Below are 16,060 nucleotides of genomic sequence, written 5' to 3' on the forward strand. Positions count from 1 at the left end.
GCCTTCATTCAGCAAGCTTAACTTATTATCAGGGGTTTTCGTTTTCTGACACAGATTACCGTCAAAAACTTTAAGGTAAAACTCCATTCTGTGAAAAGATGAACTACGTTATTTAGAGTTTTGACAATGGGCACCGATGTATACAAGTGAGTCGTGTTGAGTGCTCTTTTCGAGAGGTGCCGCAACGTGTTGTGTAAAGCAAGCAATACAGCTGGGCAATGCATTTGCATCAAGTTTCCTCAATGTCAGTTTTTTTTTCTTCTGTTGGTTCTGGCGTTCTGATCAAGGTACAGAAATATTAAATGTAGTGGGATTACAAACATTATTTGCCGTTTCATCGACCACTGCATTCATTGCATTTTTAAACGGAGATATGAAGCACCTTCTCAACGACACCAAACATAACTTTCAGTCATCTGCGTCGGCACTCATACTTGAAAATAGAGAATGCTGTTTTCACATTCCACAGAGACGAAGCTATGCTTTGACATGTCACAATAGTGTTGACTGCTAAAATAGACCTTTGGTTACAATATGAGCTCAATGCTTGTAGGAGCAGATTTATCCAGTTCATTTTACATTTCTCATTCGTTGACCATGCGGGACTCCTTTTTGCTGGTGATCAACTTCAGTTGCAAAGTCTTGATGAGGTCAATGTCAAAGATGGCTGACTGGAGAGCAATCGTTATATTTTTGCTTATTTTGTGTTCTGGCTTCATTGAACCTCCGTTTTTTCAAATGAAAATGAAGGTTTAAACTGGTTTGAAAAAAAAACAGTTTAAAAGTTTCAGACTACGTTGACCGAAGTGTTGGTCTAGATTGATGTCGGAGACAAATTTAAGGAAGCGAACATCCCGTTACATAAACCACCATGTAGCCGTCTTCACGTTTTATAACTTTTATTTTAACCTTCAAAGATAAGTTCACATCTTTATAAAAAAAACTCGGCGTTTTACATTTTGAGTTACTCGTCGACCTCCTCGACTTGTAGCAACCAAGAAACATCACACTGGAAGTTGAAGTCAGGTTTGGAGTGTATAGGAAGCGGACAGTGCTATTAAGTGCTCTGTAAAGAAAATACAAGTGTCAATTTTGAATGTCATGTTTAATTACAGGTGAAAGAATTGCAAGTTAACATGACAAACCTATCTTATAGTTCCTGGCGTTATTGATTGACTGCATTGACACTTATAATAATGCAGTTTAAGAAGGCCATTGGTTATACAGCATTACGCTAAAGAAAAATTTAGAGTGTTATTTTCACCAAGAAAAAACTACGCATCGTAGAATGCTCAATCTCAGCTCATATATATCGCTAGCGGTTCTAACCGGATGCCAAAGTTTTATAACAATACGTGATTTCTCGTAAAATGTATAAGCATATCATTTTTTAAATGGAAATGGGAAATCGTAGTTGGTTTTCGACTGTTTTGCAGCTCCAATTAATGAAACGTTTTTTCGGCCGCCATTTTACCAATAATTTTTTTTATAAAATAATTTTAACGTTTTTATAAAATAACGGTTAGTTTCGAATCTTTGGCATCTGCTTTGTACCGTTTGGTTTACGTTTCAATGGAGAATGGGCGTACGACGATCCTTATTTTATTTTTGTGGAGAAAAAAACATGTAAGATTTGTCAGGGACATTTTGTATTTCAGTAACGGAAGCTAATGTCTTTATCTCTAAGAACCTGTATAGACCTCTGATTGACGCTTTAATCTAAAAGGTTCAGATGACGATTGCACGTGAAAATATTTATGACGTATTACTAATAGCCATGAATTTGTTGATCCAAATCCAGTTAATATATTTTGCCAGTGCCAGTTTCTGCGCCGTATTATTGTTGTCAATCACGCTTGCATAGAGAATGGCGTCCTATACTGGTTTCATGTAGCAGTCTACAAAAACTATACTACTAAAACGTTGTGCAGACATACCTTGCAATCACCATAGAAGTTTAGGACACCCAGCAGGGAATCTAGCTCAGCACCGAACTGGGTGTTGTTCCCCTGTAGTTTTGTCAGTTCTGTGACTATGAAGCAGGCTGCTCCCCTGTACACATCTCCTTCGTCCAGTGCGTCGATGTTTGACACCAAACACTGGAGCGACAGGGCCAACAAAAATGAATATTAAACATACATAATGCCTAATATGAATAAAAACGTAATGCGCTTTATGGGGTAGTTTCTATATTTTTTTATTTCCAAGCATCCGCAAATATTTTTGACAATTGTGTTATGCAATGCAGAGTGAAGGAAGGCACAAAGCAAGACATAATTATCCTGCGTATGTATATTCCTTCACAAGTTCAATGGGGGCGAATAACTGAAACGCACGTTCCTGACAAAAAACAAAACAAAAACTTTAAAATTTTAGATACTGCGTGTGTTTTCACCAGCGATTGCTATCACCATTCGAAGCTGCAAATTGACGAATTTCGCTGATTAATAGGCGGGGGAACAAATACAACATGTACAAACAATAAAAACACGACAAAAATAAAAAGACAGGGGTGCGCAAACGCGAGCCGAAACACAGCCCTCCGAATTTTAATTTGATTTCTTTTTGTGTTTCAACGTATTGAAACATATAATATTCAAAAAATCAGCGCTGTTATTGCGGGAGTCCACATTGCTATCAAGTTTTAAGTATTACTTTCGTAGAAATCACTTTTAAAAGGGCACTACGATGGATTTCGAGATCCCTTTTTTTGGCTGAGACTGAACCTATCTGCCCTAAGTTTGGTTGAAATCCTTATATTACAATCATGCATGGTTATTTTTTCTCATAACAAATGCAGCCAAACACCGCGACACGCCCTTTTTTGACTATCTCAGTGAGGAGGCCTTTCGCGGTGCTTGGTCGTGTTTTTAGTAGGTGCTCATTGTTAGCGTAGAACACACACTTGGGTAAAAGCAGAACTTAGGTTATGATTTTTTGTTCAACTGTAGCTGTAGTTTTTGAATATCATCTCTTCGCGTTCTCAGCTGAAACAAAAACGAACAAAAGTTTAAGGTCATAATCTGGAAACACCCAGACCAAGCGAATTTAAGGGAACTTCTTATACCACGACAGTTCCATGACGGTGATAACATAACGCACACATTTTTATATATTTTAGGTTTATATCGTTACAGATGTCCCTGTCTGCCAGTTTATATAAATGATTTTGTCGCACTTAAAAAAATGACGACGTATTTTTTTTAGTTTGGTTATTGCAAAGCGTAGAAGATTCGTATAAAGTTTCGTAGGCCTAAGGTTATCTTTATAAAGCTCAGCATGCCTCTTTCTTTTAAGCTAGGCTCTATATGGCACGTCCAACAAACGGTTTTGAATGAAACAGAGCGAATCTTTTAAACCTTAAATGATAAAGAACAAGTGTGATATGCTTGCTTTGGTGCATACAATATTAGGCCTTTAAAGGAAAGTAGCCCTAGGAGACCACCGTATAATTTCACAACACAAGTAATTGTAGCGGTTAGCTTGTTTCTAAGAAGAGTTTCACCTCGAAACAAAACACAGTCTAGAAATCAACAGTGTTCCGCAAAAAACCAGCTCCGGAATGCCTAACATGGCATTCAAGTTACAACGCTTGTGCCAATCAAAAGGGCTACAATGTGATGTGCATCAAGATTAGCTGCGGATCTGAACAAGTATTATTTTCAAGCTACACAAGGATTAATAAAAGCTATTACACACCATTCAATTTTCCCATACACACTATTTAAAATTATTAGCATCTTCAGTGTTGGCATATACTTTTAATTGTGATGCGAGTCTTTTTGTAATTGATTTGATATTGTTTATGTTTGATTTGTTTACTGTTCTAGACAACTAAAGCCAACTTCCTTAGGCTGGCTTCTTACCTTAATAACTGAAGTCGGTTCGCTTCCGAAGTTCACCTGGAGAGAAATTTTGAACACGGGAAAAACTGGAGTAAATTTATTCTCCAAATATGCTCGTTAAGTATAATTTTAAATGATTTAGGAGAACGGTCCTTCCAAAAGTTCCTACAAAATATAATAATTCAAGTCATTAGGCTAACCGGAATATCAACGTTATCTTTTCGATAAGTTTTATTTTACTGGGTTAGTGCCTTTATTGTGTTACACCTGTTGAATTAATCCGGGGCGCAAGTTTGTCTGCTTCTACTTCAGGGGTTGGAGAGACGTCAGAACGTCGAGCTCTGATTGATTCTGATTGGAGGATAGTGGGTAGACCTCAAAACAAGCTGTATTGACGTCTACCCACTATCCTGCAATCAGAGTTAATCTTAGCTTGGTGTTCTGATGTCGTTACAATCCCTTCAAAAGAAGCAGACAAACTTGTGCTCCGTATTGACGAATAAATAACTATTTCAACTAGTGTCATGGCGTGAGGTGCACTTTATCTTTGCCATTTGCTTTTATAAGCCTAATTTACAGACAGTTTCGAGAAGTAATTTTCAGTCGAGAAATGGCAAGTCCTCTTCCCAAAATAATATATATATATATATATATATATATATACATTTTTTTTCTATCTTGTTATTGCTGCTTTAACAAATATGGCAATGTTAAAGCTTTGCCTCTTTTACAAATCCTTTGTCCTCAACTCCTTAATTGAAATTTGTGGGTTTCGCTAAACTAGCGAAACCCACAAGTTTCAATTATTTATAAAAACGCTTAGAAACCTTCAGCGTTCTGAATGCATTTTCGAAATCACAAGAAGTAATTATGAAACATATATGTATCAAACGACGTACGCTGGTGGCATCCTTCCCTTGGCAGGAGTTCAGGCTGCACTGTAAAACGTTGAGAAAAATATCATCAGATATTTATTTTTTGACCATTATAGAATCCTATTTTAATAATTCTGAAACCCTTTGTACTTTGCGACAGAACATGTCAGTTAATTTTCATGTTCAACTTTTAACTTTTTTTTCTAGTGCGTACCACCGAACCTTGCATATAATAAAAATAACTATTTTACATTGCAAAGACCAGGAAACCAGGATGTCAAAAAGAAATTCTATTTACGTCTTTTTTAGCATCTTGTGGCACGTTGACTTGCACTGGAGTCGAGCAAGTTGCGTCCGCAAGAGCGGGAACCTGGCAGAAACTCTCACTTTGGTGACTGTCGCAGTAATGGGCGAGTGTTTCAAGGCTGTTCACTGCATCTAGAATCAGAAAAGGTATAGCAAGCACATCAGCGAAAATTCACATTTATTCTTTTATTTCATGGCTTAGGATCGGCGCAGATACTAGAGTTTGAACAATTTTGTTCATATACTTTATTAATCACTGGAGCAGTTCGGCATTATTTTAAGAAGAGTCTATTTATGACGTTCCTGGATATCCAACATCAACGTTACCACTAATGAAGTAAAAATAAAAAAAAGACAAGATCTTTTACCTGTCACATTTACGAGGTCAGTGAATATGTCAGCAATCAAAGGTTCCAGGTTGCTGAACAGGTACCCATTGTAGCCAAGACTTGCTAATCCCTTAACGGTGCACTGCAACAAAAAAAACCATGACGTATACGTACACTTTAGCGATTAAGCTACGTTGCAAGTAGCTTGCACAAGTCTCCTTTCGCTGCGTAATAAAATATAGCAGTCACTTCAGGGGCCAATCGGCTCTCTTGCGTCGCGCCCTGGTGGTGGCGCTCGGGCGCACATCCGGTCTGCAGTATGTACAAAAGACGCCATGCGGGCCGGGAAGTGAAAAGTTGTTTTCGTAGAATCCAGTAGAAACGTGCATTCTCTCCAGGACACATTACACTTTTGTACATTCCGTCCTACACTGAAAGCGCTCGGAAATGTGTCAAAATCAGTTTTAACAAGTTTTATGCCTCCCCGATCTGTTTAACAACCGAATAAGAGTCGTGAAAAAAGAAAACTCGACTCAGCCAGGCTACAATCTCCTGTACGGGAAGCTCTTGGAGGTGAATGCACGAGGTCTTGTCGTAATGCTCACTTCTATGAATGCGGAAGAACCGTCAACCGGTCCAGACAAACCGGACAATATTCAGTGCGTTCTGCCGGTCAAACGGCCATCCGCACGTTCAAACAAGTCTTCCCATTCAATTGACAACGGCCCGTAGAGCATTTCTAGTTTATGGGCGCCGTTAACACAATAACTTTGATACAAAATGCATTGTAGGAAGATAAATACTTGTACAGTTGAAGAATGGAATGGCCAGCATCGGCAGTGACAGGAGCAAGTAGACTAATAAACATTATAGTTCCTGTTTTTACATAAAGGTACTTTGTTGTTTTACTGCATTATTGCTTGACTCCCAAACAAAATTCATACTTCGTGTTCTCATACGTTTTCCTACTACAACACACCATATGCACACAGGCAAAATGTTATAGCTAAAAAACGTGCAGGCTTTCGAATAAAACTCATCTGTTGAGTACATTTGGTGATGCTGTGTTCACTTACATCAACGAGCTTGTTCATGTTGCTGAGTTTCTGTAAAAGAAACAGCGCGTTAGGTTGGACTACTCGCTAGAAATATTTTTGTTATTATATTTAGTTTGTCTTTAATGTTTTATTACGCATAAAAGTCACTTCAGTCATATCAAACTGAACCCATTCGCCAAAGGTGGACGTACCCAATGCATAAAGTTCCAGTGATAGCAAGGATTTAGTAAAAGCGTCAGGTAAATTAGTTCAGCCTTTTTTTTCTCCTTGGGAAAGAAACACGTTACATAGGTCGCGATGATGTCATTTTAAATTCAGGCGAAATTTGTACTTTAAAGTTCGATTACATAAATAATAAATGAAATGTCTATATATGCTACGTAGCTAATATTACTGGCTCCATCTGATTATTGTTTAGTTGTTTTGAACTTTAATACTTGATTTTAGTACTTACAGTGGAGTCGAGGATTGCACAAAGATTAATATTTGACCCTGCACACTGAAATGACAAAAACAAATATTAAGTTGCGATTTTATAGAAGTGTGCAAAAGAAGGTGGTACGTAAGTAGACTAATGTTTTGCTGAAACCGGTAGTTCAGTGTAAAGTTTTATATATATATATATTGAGTATATTTAAGCAATTAATATTTCATAAAGAGTCCTGGTTACGTTGACTCTAGCTCATGTCGTGTATAATAGGATCATCCTACATTATATAAATGATCGGCAAACAGATCGTGATAAGGCAACAAACACAAAAACTTTTTTTAGGAACATCTCACATCCCGTTGCCCTTCTACAAATTGATAAGTTGGTTACGCCTATAAATATATCAACCTTTAATAGTGCCACTGCAGCAAAACTCATAAAATTTATACTTAAATCATTCGTTAATGAATTCTATCAAGTTCGAACGAAAACAGTTAATGCGGTTTTTTGGCATTCATAAAAAACTAGGTATTAAAAAAGCCGAAACTTCGGCTAAATTTGGCCCTATTAAAAGGGATAGGATGCAAAAGTTTGATAACATGACACTGCCTGGATTAAAATATAGAAAATATATTTTTCTATGAGCCTATGTCTACATAAACTTAATTTTGTCAGAACAGAAAAGACACTGTGGCCGCATGCGGCATTTGTTTTACTAAAACAAACTTGTCAGCAAAAACAGAATATTGTTTTGTTTTTTGATGATGAGCTTATTTAGTGAAATAAGCACTACAGGCACCCACAATGTACTGTCTTGATTTGACAAAATTAGCCTTAGGTAGAAGTCACCTGATAGACAGATATCTCATTTTCCTTTTAACTGTTGGTCCAGAGAACATTATGTTTTTAAACTATTTCATCCAACCGCCACTGCTAGCGTCACATTCTAACAAAAATTATACTTTTTTTTATTATGTAGACTATTATTGCGGCCAAAACACCGGGTTTTGTTTTCTTGGTCGAACCCCGTAATTCAGAAGGCCACTTATTAAGATGATCACGCCATATATAGACCTTTTTCACAAGGGCGCCGCCATCTTGAAATATCGTCGCTTCCAGTATGGGCGAAAACATTGCTTTAACGTCGCCACGCCAATAGAATGCATTTAGGAGATAGGCGTAACCATCACCCATTCTCGTTTTGTCTCCCCTCTATTTTTTTACTATTTGGAGGTTGAAACGTTTTAATATTTTTTCGTCGCCCATACCGCATATGCCTACTTGGCGGTCGGGGGCGAGAGTAAGCGGAAAAAGGGCTATAGTTCCTCCCAAGCCCGGTAAGCAGATAGAGAAATCGGTATTTACTTAACAAACATTCATAATAAAACAAATATTCGATTCCGTTCAAAACAATCACCCAGTATAACAATATAATTGAGACGCTAGGTTTATTCATTATTAGTACAAGTTTCAAGATGAATCTAATGATTAAATTTGCGATTTATTTCAAGCCAGTGCACGGAAGCCCAATATTTATATTCCGTATTGTGTAGACAAAATTCGGAAAGTGATTCTGGCCTATATTTGTGTAAATCTTACTGCTAGCACGCGCCGCTGTGACACTAAAACTCTGTAGAACGTGCAAAATATAAAGGTCTCGCCAGTGATTTTAAAAACTTCCAAACAATTAGGGCCTATAGGCGTATAAAAGTTCAATATAACGCTTCCTGAAATTTGTTCTTTGTTTTGTGTGTGTGTGTTTGTTTTTCATGAGTTAAAGTTATCCTCTTGTCAACTGTAAGAAGTAAAATCAAAGTAAAGTTTGACTACTTGCTTCAAATATTCCATACGCCGTTGGAAAACCGAGGTTTGTGCACCTCCCTGAAAGGCAAAAGGGTTACATCACAATTACCGTGCGGTTCGTAAAAAAGAAGTAAAATTCTGTGGCTCGATCTTGTTTTGAAAAAGAGGAGTTAACATATACGTCGAGTAAACCAAAATCACAGTTGTACATTGATTTTTTAATTTTAATAATTGTAGCATTTCAACAGTCCATGCCGCTCCAGTCTACTAAGTCTCTTCCGGTTGAATTTCCGTAGAAAAACTATATGAGCTCACATTATTGGCCGGCGAAAAACGATAATGTATCGGAAGCTGGTAAGATATTCAACTTTCTGCTGATCATTCGTTTGTTTAATTCTGTTCTTAGGGCTTCCTTGTTAGGCTCTCAAAAGAAATGACCGAATGTCGATTCTCGAAACAAAATTATTTCCAAAAACTCCTCGCAATTTTAGCGTTTCCGGAAATGCAGAGGCAACAGTGCCAACAGTTTAATGTCTATGAAACTATGAATAATACCTACAATGTGTAGACTTATTCCTTTTCTAAGAATTGATTTCGAGTGAAAATTAGTGTTTCAAACGGGCAACTTTAGTTACATCTTGACAAGACACATCTAACTGATGATGCACGACTGAGTCAGTCTCCAAACTCCATAACGGTATCGTGAATGAATTGGATCAGATTGATTTTCTAGTAAAACACAAGTGTAATGTGCAACAATTCCCATAAACGGTACTAGTTTAACGTGAGCCACTGATTTTTATATTTATTTAGAACACAATATTTTCAGCGTCGCTTTCCTTTGGATGTAACAGCTTAGTGGTTGAAACACTTGTTATTGAGAGTCAGGTTCCATGATTTTCTGCCATGTTACTATAAAGTCGGGAAATATCTTAGACTTACCTGCCGACACAGGCAGGAAAGAAGCGGAGATCCACGCAGTGCAAAAAAGCAGGAGCGCTGTTGAAGACACCATGTTGCCTGAATAGTCTGCAGCGCTGCGTAAACAGACTTATATACGATTCACATATATTTTATTGGCAGCCGGCTCTCATCAACGCAGGATGTGAGACAACTAAAAAAAGAAGTCCTAAAGCCAGTTCACCTTTTTCAGGGATTCACTGATGCGTTATTGTTCGTCAGTATGCCGCACAGCTTTACTCAGAAGCTCGCATCCTTCGTTCAAACAGTACAAGCTGTCGCCCCCCCCCCCTCCCCACCAAAAAAAAGAAAAAATGTAGAGGTTTTTTTTCGCTGCAAAAATAAAATATGGATAGCCGAACGCGCATTATCTGCCAAAAGATAGCGCTAAAATTCAGAACTAGATGGCAAAATATCCACACGAATCGACATTAGTTTTTTTTAAGTTATAAGTGATTTTTTGGAAAGTCAATGGCAAAATGATGCCCCCTTTTTGCCCGTTTTCGGTTTCCGGCTTTATAGAGCGTCATGTATTCGAGAGCCCCGTCGGGCACCATTTCCTCATTGACATTTTCAGAAAATCATTTAAAACGTTTGAATAAAATATCAGTTCGCGATGAAACTGGCATTCCGTTTGGACCTCTAGTGCAAACTTCGGACGGAGAGTTAGCGTTTGGCGATGCGTAGTTTGATGTTTGCTGTGGAAAAACATTGCGAATGTTTTTCGGGACACCCTGTACTTCTCTTAGGGGAAAAGTGTTTTCTACTAGATTTCGCTTTAAATGATAGACATTGTATTAATAAACTAATTTCCCAGGCTCACGATCTTTTATATGCAAGCCTCCAAATACACTAAAAATACACTTTTTCAAACAATTGTTTTAAATACACTGTATATATAAAATATACGAGCACATGAGGGGTAGGACAAAGTAGGTGTAGAATATCCTTTTGAGAACTATATATGTCCATTCCCTGAAGATCATGAAGACGGGATTGACTCATGCGAAGTCTCGAGAAAACGGGTAGTTAAAAAGGAACGTAAAATAAGTTGGTATAAATCCGGAAGCCTTAAGAACCCAAGCGTCTTAATCTTATGCATGTAATTAGTGTATATAATCCTTTTTACCACCTTCCCTCCTAACGATATTTAACAGTAGGTGACTAACAAAAAAAAAACACAAAGCGCAATTTTACCGTATGATTGACATATCAACAATTACCGCAAAAAAGAATGGTGGCTTCTGTATTGTTTTTCCCCGACACAATGTGGCCATACGCTGACAGATACAAATGACTATGGAAAAGTATAACTTTCTTTTTCATAAACGCAACTGTTGTAAAAACGGGACCGAATTGTGCACTTATGAATAAAATAATAATAAAAAAGTAATTTACCAAATGTGCAGACTCGTGATTTATTGTTTCTGTGACTATTTATAATTAAATTACTTATGAATAAATATTTCTATTACTGATTTCGCTTTAGTACTGCAGCAGTCTGACTCCCATGTCGGCATAACCAGCCGATTTTTTTATTCAATTTTTTTGACGAAAAACTGGGTCTACTCAATCGTTCCTATAATTGTCGGTATCGCATTCAGTCGGTCAATGCCTACGATTTTTTTAATGTTCAAAAGGACTAATTTTACAATATCCTATTTTGAACGCTTCTCACTGTGAAGCTGACATATTTTCTAACAACGCAAGCTGGGTCTCCTGAGCAAAATAAAGGAGGTACCAATGGACACTCCCCAAAACGAGCTGAAAAAGCGCAGAAGGACCATGAAAGCAAGAGCGCGGCGCCACTGTGGCACATAATAATTCTTTTCCGCATTTCTGGGTGTATTTTGATAAATCTGGCTTTTGGGTTTTTTTATTATTTTTTTCTGGCCCTACCAGAACTTAGCCCTCGCTTCAGTGCATCCAGGCTGACAATATTGTTGCCGTCTAAAAGCGTTCTTCGCAGGATCAGAGTGTGTAAGATATCCCTGGCGCAGTTCCAAATTCCGTTTTCTTTTCTTCGAGCTATTTCAGTTTCTCGACGTAGAACGCGAGGTGTGATCCAAATATTCTGAGCTAGTTTCGTCACGCAAATAAAAAAAAAAATAACATTGTGATGCGCCTGAAGCTGTCAAAAGCTGGGACCTTCATGTCTTGTTATGAGAAAGGGCGTCGTTCTGTGAAAATTCGAAGCTACACGAGCTTTTCTGACCACGCGCGCGAGAACAATGGCAATCTCAGCAATCTCAGTCAGATCAAAGAGCGAGCATCAGTTCTACGTCGATCTCGGCAAACCTAAATCCAACGTTACTAAAACACTCCGTTGGGAAACTCACCCTTAAAACCTGGACCGCTAGCATCCACCAAGACCGAACTAAATACGATAACAGCGCCACCCTTTAGCAACGAGTCAAAACATGAAAGTTGCTTTATATAGCTACTGCGAGATGGCCCTGCAAGACGGCGCCACCAGCCCTTGCGAGACTTGACCTGAACCAATACGTGCAGCCGTGCAGTTCCCGGAGTTGCCACTGCGGGAGAAACGGCGGCGTTGCGATCGCCATAAGTTCAGTTCTCGAGTACGGATCGGAGCTAATTTTTCAAATCAGGCTCTAATGGCAGTTTCCCACCTGTGTATTTTAGTAACGTTGCCTAAAATAGAATCTTTGAACGCTATTTTCTTATAAGCTTATTGCGAAAAAGCAGTGAGACGCGCGAGATGATTTGAGTATCACTCGCACTTCAAGACTGGAAAAACGTTACTGTAAGGCGAAGAGAGATCGGGGAAGGTCCCCTGCTTCTCTTCGTCTAGCAGTGATATGATTCCATTTTTTAGGCCCGGGTGGCACACAAATTACAAAGCACGCCTCGTTTTTGTTGTTGTTGTTTTGTTTTTTTGTCATAAGCACGCCGAATTATTTCAAACGTCATTGTTCCAGATTTTCCGAGTTTAACGCAGGACTTAAGTGCGCTCTTGCTCTGTTTTGGAGTCCACACTCGGATCGCAATGGTTCCTGGGGCGGGGGTTTAAAAAAGGCTTTGCAACTGAATAGCTGGGCGAGTTGGTATGCATTCATAATGGAACAGCGCGAATGTTTGAAGGACAGAGGAAGGAACTGGACAGGACGAGCGCTCACTAACAACTGAAAGGTTTATTATCAGGAAACCACGAAGAAACAGACAACAACACGACTCTCTAATCACGATGAAAATGCGCATGCGCCTCACACGATTGGGTGCTATCCGTTACACAATTCTATATTCGTCATCCCTGATCTAAAAATTCTACCTCACTGTCCAGCAAATTCGAGGAAGTCTGACTCACGCAGGATGGCCCCTCCTTCTTTATTCTATGAGCCTCGACAATCTCTCGAGCTTTTTGGTCCCTGTGTTTATACAAAACAATGGCCTTGTCGAGTAACGGTGTACAGGCGCAGTTCCTGCAGCTAGTTTGGGGGGGGGGGGGGGTGACTTGCCGGCCTTGTTTATTTTTCTGGTGGCCAAGAACTGGCCAGTGGCCAAGCTGTCCAAATACAGGCCAAACGTCGGCCTATCGAAGGTCACGTTTTGGGGCTTCTTCGAGCACATCAGTGGAACAACTCGTCAGCGTCGTCGGAGATGCATTCCCAAGAAAGTGGGGATATATAACCGACAAAAACTTGCTACTGATGAAGGGCAACGGCTACTGAAAACAAAACAATGAACCGCGAAACAAAAGCGGTGGTGTGTTTGGTCGCCAAAGTAACGAGAAAAGCAACTCGCTACATTTTAGGTAAAGTAACTAACGCCTTTTTTTAGAACCGGCAACGAGTAACTTATTCAGTTACTTTTTGAGTGAGTAACCAGTAACGGCATTTTGTTACTTTTTGGGTCAACGTGTACGTGTCTACTTTAAAACGAACTTTTTTATGTATCTTGTACGTCCTTCTGCTCGTTTTTATTGATCTTATGTTTTGCCGACATCCTTTCGGGTGTACAACCCCATAAAGTTCTTGTTTCCGGCGGAAAGCAATGCAATTTATGCTGACTTGGATATGTATAGCTTTCATTTCTTCTGAACACATGCCGCCCCGTTTTTATCTTTATAAATTGTTCGTTCAGGGGCGTAGTTGTCATTGTCAATGACCTGCCTATTTTTATGTTAATATTTTCTAATATTTTACTTCAAAAACCTCATAAGTATTGTATTACATTAACAAATCAGAACAGTACTTTTTTGATGTGTGTATTGAAATGAATAGGGTTGGTCTGGATCACGCCGTTCTTGTGAAGATCATTTTGAAATCATTTGCGGGATGGAGAACGAAGAGAGATGGGAAGTAGAACGGAAACACCGGTGGATAAACGGTTCTCTGATTGCTGATACGATATAAAACGCAATTATCTGGCATGATAACAGTGTTTCAAGCCAGTCCGTACAAATAGGATTTAGAAAAAAGGTGTATCTAACTTTTGCGTAGAAAATAAAAAAAAAAAGATAAATCTCGAATTGTATCTCGTACCGTTACCTTAACACAGTTTTATTTCTGCTGCGAGCTTTATATATTATTAAAAGAAATAGCATTGCTAATTACCTGACCACAGCACAATACAGCATTTGCGATAGTGACGTAATGGAAATCGCGACCGCTTTCGTGAGAAGACGATTCTCTACTATGGTGCCTGGAGCGCGACTTCGACTGGAGTGATTACCGCGTCTAACAATGTCGTCCCTCGATTTCCCCCTGATTATGTCATAGAAGTGTCACGATGCTGCCAGTCGCAATTCTGGTGGTGTCACAGCAGCGGGGGTGGCTCTGGCAGATGCCTGTCCTGCTGCAGGTCGATCTCCAGACTTACAGGCCACGGAAACGTCGGCACACAGTAAATATTTTAACACCCAAAATCGTGTTAAAAGGGTGTTTGTTTTAACCAACACCCTTCATACACCCTTCCTACACCCTTTTTACACGATTTTGAGTATTGGTGGGTGTAACAGGGGTGTACGAGAAGGCTTACACCCTACATACACCCCTATCACACCCACAATTTGAAATATGCTCAGGAAATCGTGTTAGAAGGGTGTAGGCACTCGTCGCAACACCCCCCGTTCATAACGTGTAGAAAGGGTGTGATGGACTTATATGATTTTAAGGAGTCGGAGTTAATCACGTCGAAGAAACCCTTGTCTACGAGAGGAACCGGTAACGACATCGTGACATCGATTGATCGTCATCGCGGTATAGCAGCATGTGCCCCAACTTGAGGAGCTAGCTATGAAATGAGTCGGAAAAAAAAAATGTCGCCTGCATTAGCAAGCTTGAATTTTTATCGAATATGTGCTTTAAGCGGTGGATTTTATACTTTGTGCAATACCAAGACGTAGCTCAAATTGCTTGGAATTATGTAGCGATGCATCGGTCCGCGTCCCGTCAAAACTTCAGGACATCAACGAGAACGTGCAAGAATGCGCGTCACATTAATCTTACACAAATCCGCTTTCCCCTCTGTTCGGTCAATATCATTGTCATCGACGCCGTTTTTCTTCACGCCGGAGGAGAGGCCATTTATTCCTGCCGGTTTTTGCCCGAAAACCCGGCGCAAATGACGATGAGCAGTGCTCTATGCTTCCGTCCCCGGTCAAGTGGTTAACGGACGTCCACACACTTTTCATTCACACGGTGTGAGACGGGCGTAATGTTGATACTGTCGATTACACCCATGATTTTATAACCGTTCATGTTTATTGCTTTGATGAAACGGTTGCTGATGTACGGCGGTACCAACATCGAATATAATTAATCGCCACACAAGGCGCGTATGATTAGGAAGTGCTAGAGAATGTTTTTTGCAACTCCGATCGAACTCTTCGTCCAAGAGGAGCCGAAAATTACGTGTCGCGCGTGCATCAGTTTTATCGGTTCAACTTCGATTTAAAAAATCACCTCCGCTCGCAAAAGGTGACCGAAGACGTGTAAGTATACAGCCCAGGCAACACACCGTATGTCGCCGATATTGGATCTATTCGAAAAGATTGTGCCCACACCATTTTGGTTTAGCCAATATTTAACGAATGGGATGAGTCGCGCCAACGATATCCTGACATAACGTACGCGACGCCGTTTTTAGTTGAGTGTTGAGAGCACCCTGCGTGATTCGGCTATGCCGGAGAGGTATTTCTATTTCTTTGCCGCCTAAAATACGACGTTAAAAATAAAAAGATTAGCCAAAACGGAATCTGCTTGGTTTTAGCCCGAGAAGTCTTTCTCTGGAAAAAAGCGAGCAAATTCCGCTTTGCTTAATCTTTTTATTCATTTTCTTTTTAATTGCGCTGAAGCTTGGAACAAACAGTGGCGCCTTTTTTTGGGGGGGTAGCACAAACTTACCTGACTGAACCAATAAATACACTTCCAAACACATGAAGAAAAAAGAAAAGAGAAAGAAGGAATTCAAACGCATAAACAAGACGACG

At 39.5% G+C, this 16,060-nt stretch overlaps 1 protein-coding gene across 1 annotated transcript; it reads right to left on the minus strand.

Moving 5' to 3' along the window:
* Positions 1-584: 584 nt before the first annotated feature.
* LOC115327566 lies at positions 585-9,661 on the minus strand. The gene is made up of 10 exons (XM_029988623.2): positions 9,585-9,661; positions 8,678-8,720; positions 6,868-6,912; positions 6,432-6,461; positions 5,395-5,497; positions 5,019-5,158; positions 4,745-4,783; positions 3,867-3,902; positions 1,938-2,099; positions 585-671 (listed from the first exon to the last, which is right to left on the minus strand). Exons 1-10 carry the CDS (start codon positions 9,659-9,661, stop codon positions 585-587), a joined length of 762 nt encoding a protein of 253 aa, XP_029844483.2.
* Positions 9,662-16,060: the final 6,399 nt, after the last annotated feature.

Source organism: Ixodes scapularis, unplaced genomic scaffold (genome assembly GCF_016920785.2).
Source record: "Ixodes scapularis isolate PalLabHiFi unplaced genomic scaffold, ASM1692078v2 PGA_scaffold11__112_contigs__length_91849675, whole genome shotgun sequence".
In the NCBI taxonomy this organism is placed as follows: Eukaryota; Metazoa; Arthropoda; class Arachnida; order Ixodida; family Ixodidae; genus Ixodes; species Ixodes scapularis.

Excerpts from the sequence above, each read along its gene's own strand:
- LOC115327566 (XM_029988623.2), bottom strand. The coding sequence starts at position 9,661 with ATGGTGTCTTCAACAGCGCTCCTGCTTTTTTGCACTGCGTGGATCTCC. Across the intron at positions 3,903-4,744 it reads AAGGGAAGGATGCCACCAGC|GTGAACTTCGGAAGCGAACC; the intron begins GTACGTCGTTTG and ends ATTTCTCTCCAG. Across the intron at positions 2,100-3,866 it reads AACCGACTTCAGTTATTAAG|TGTTTGGTGTCAAACATCGA; the intron begins GTAAGAAGCCAG and ends CTGTCGCTCCAG.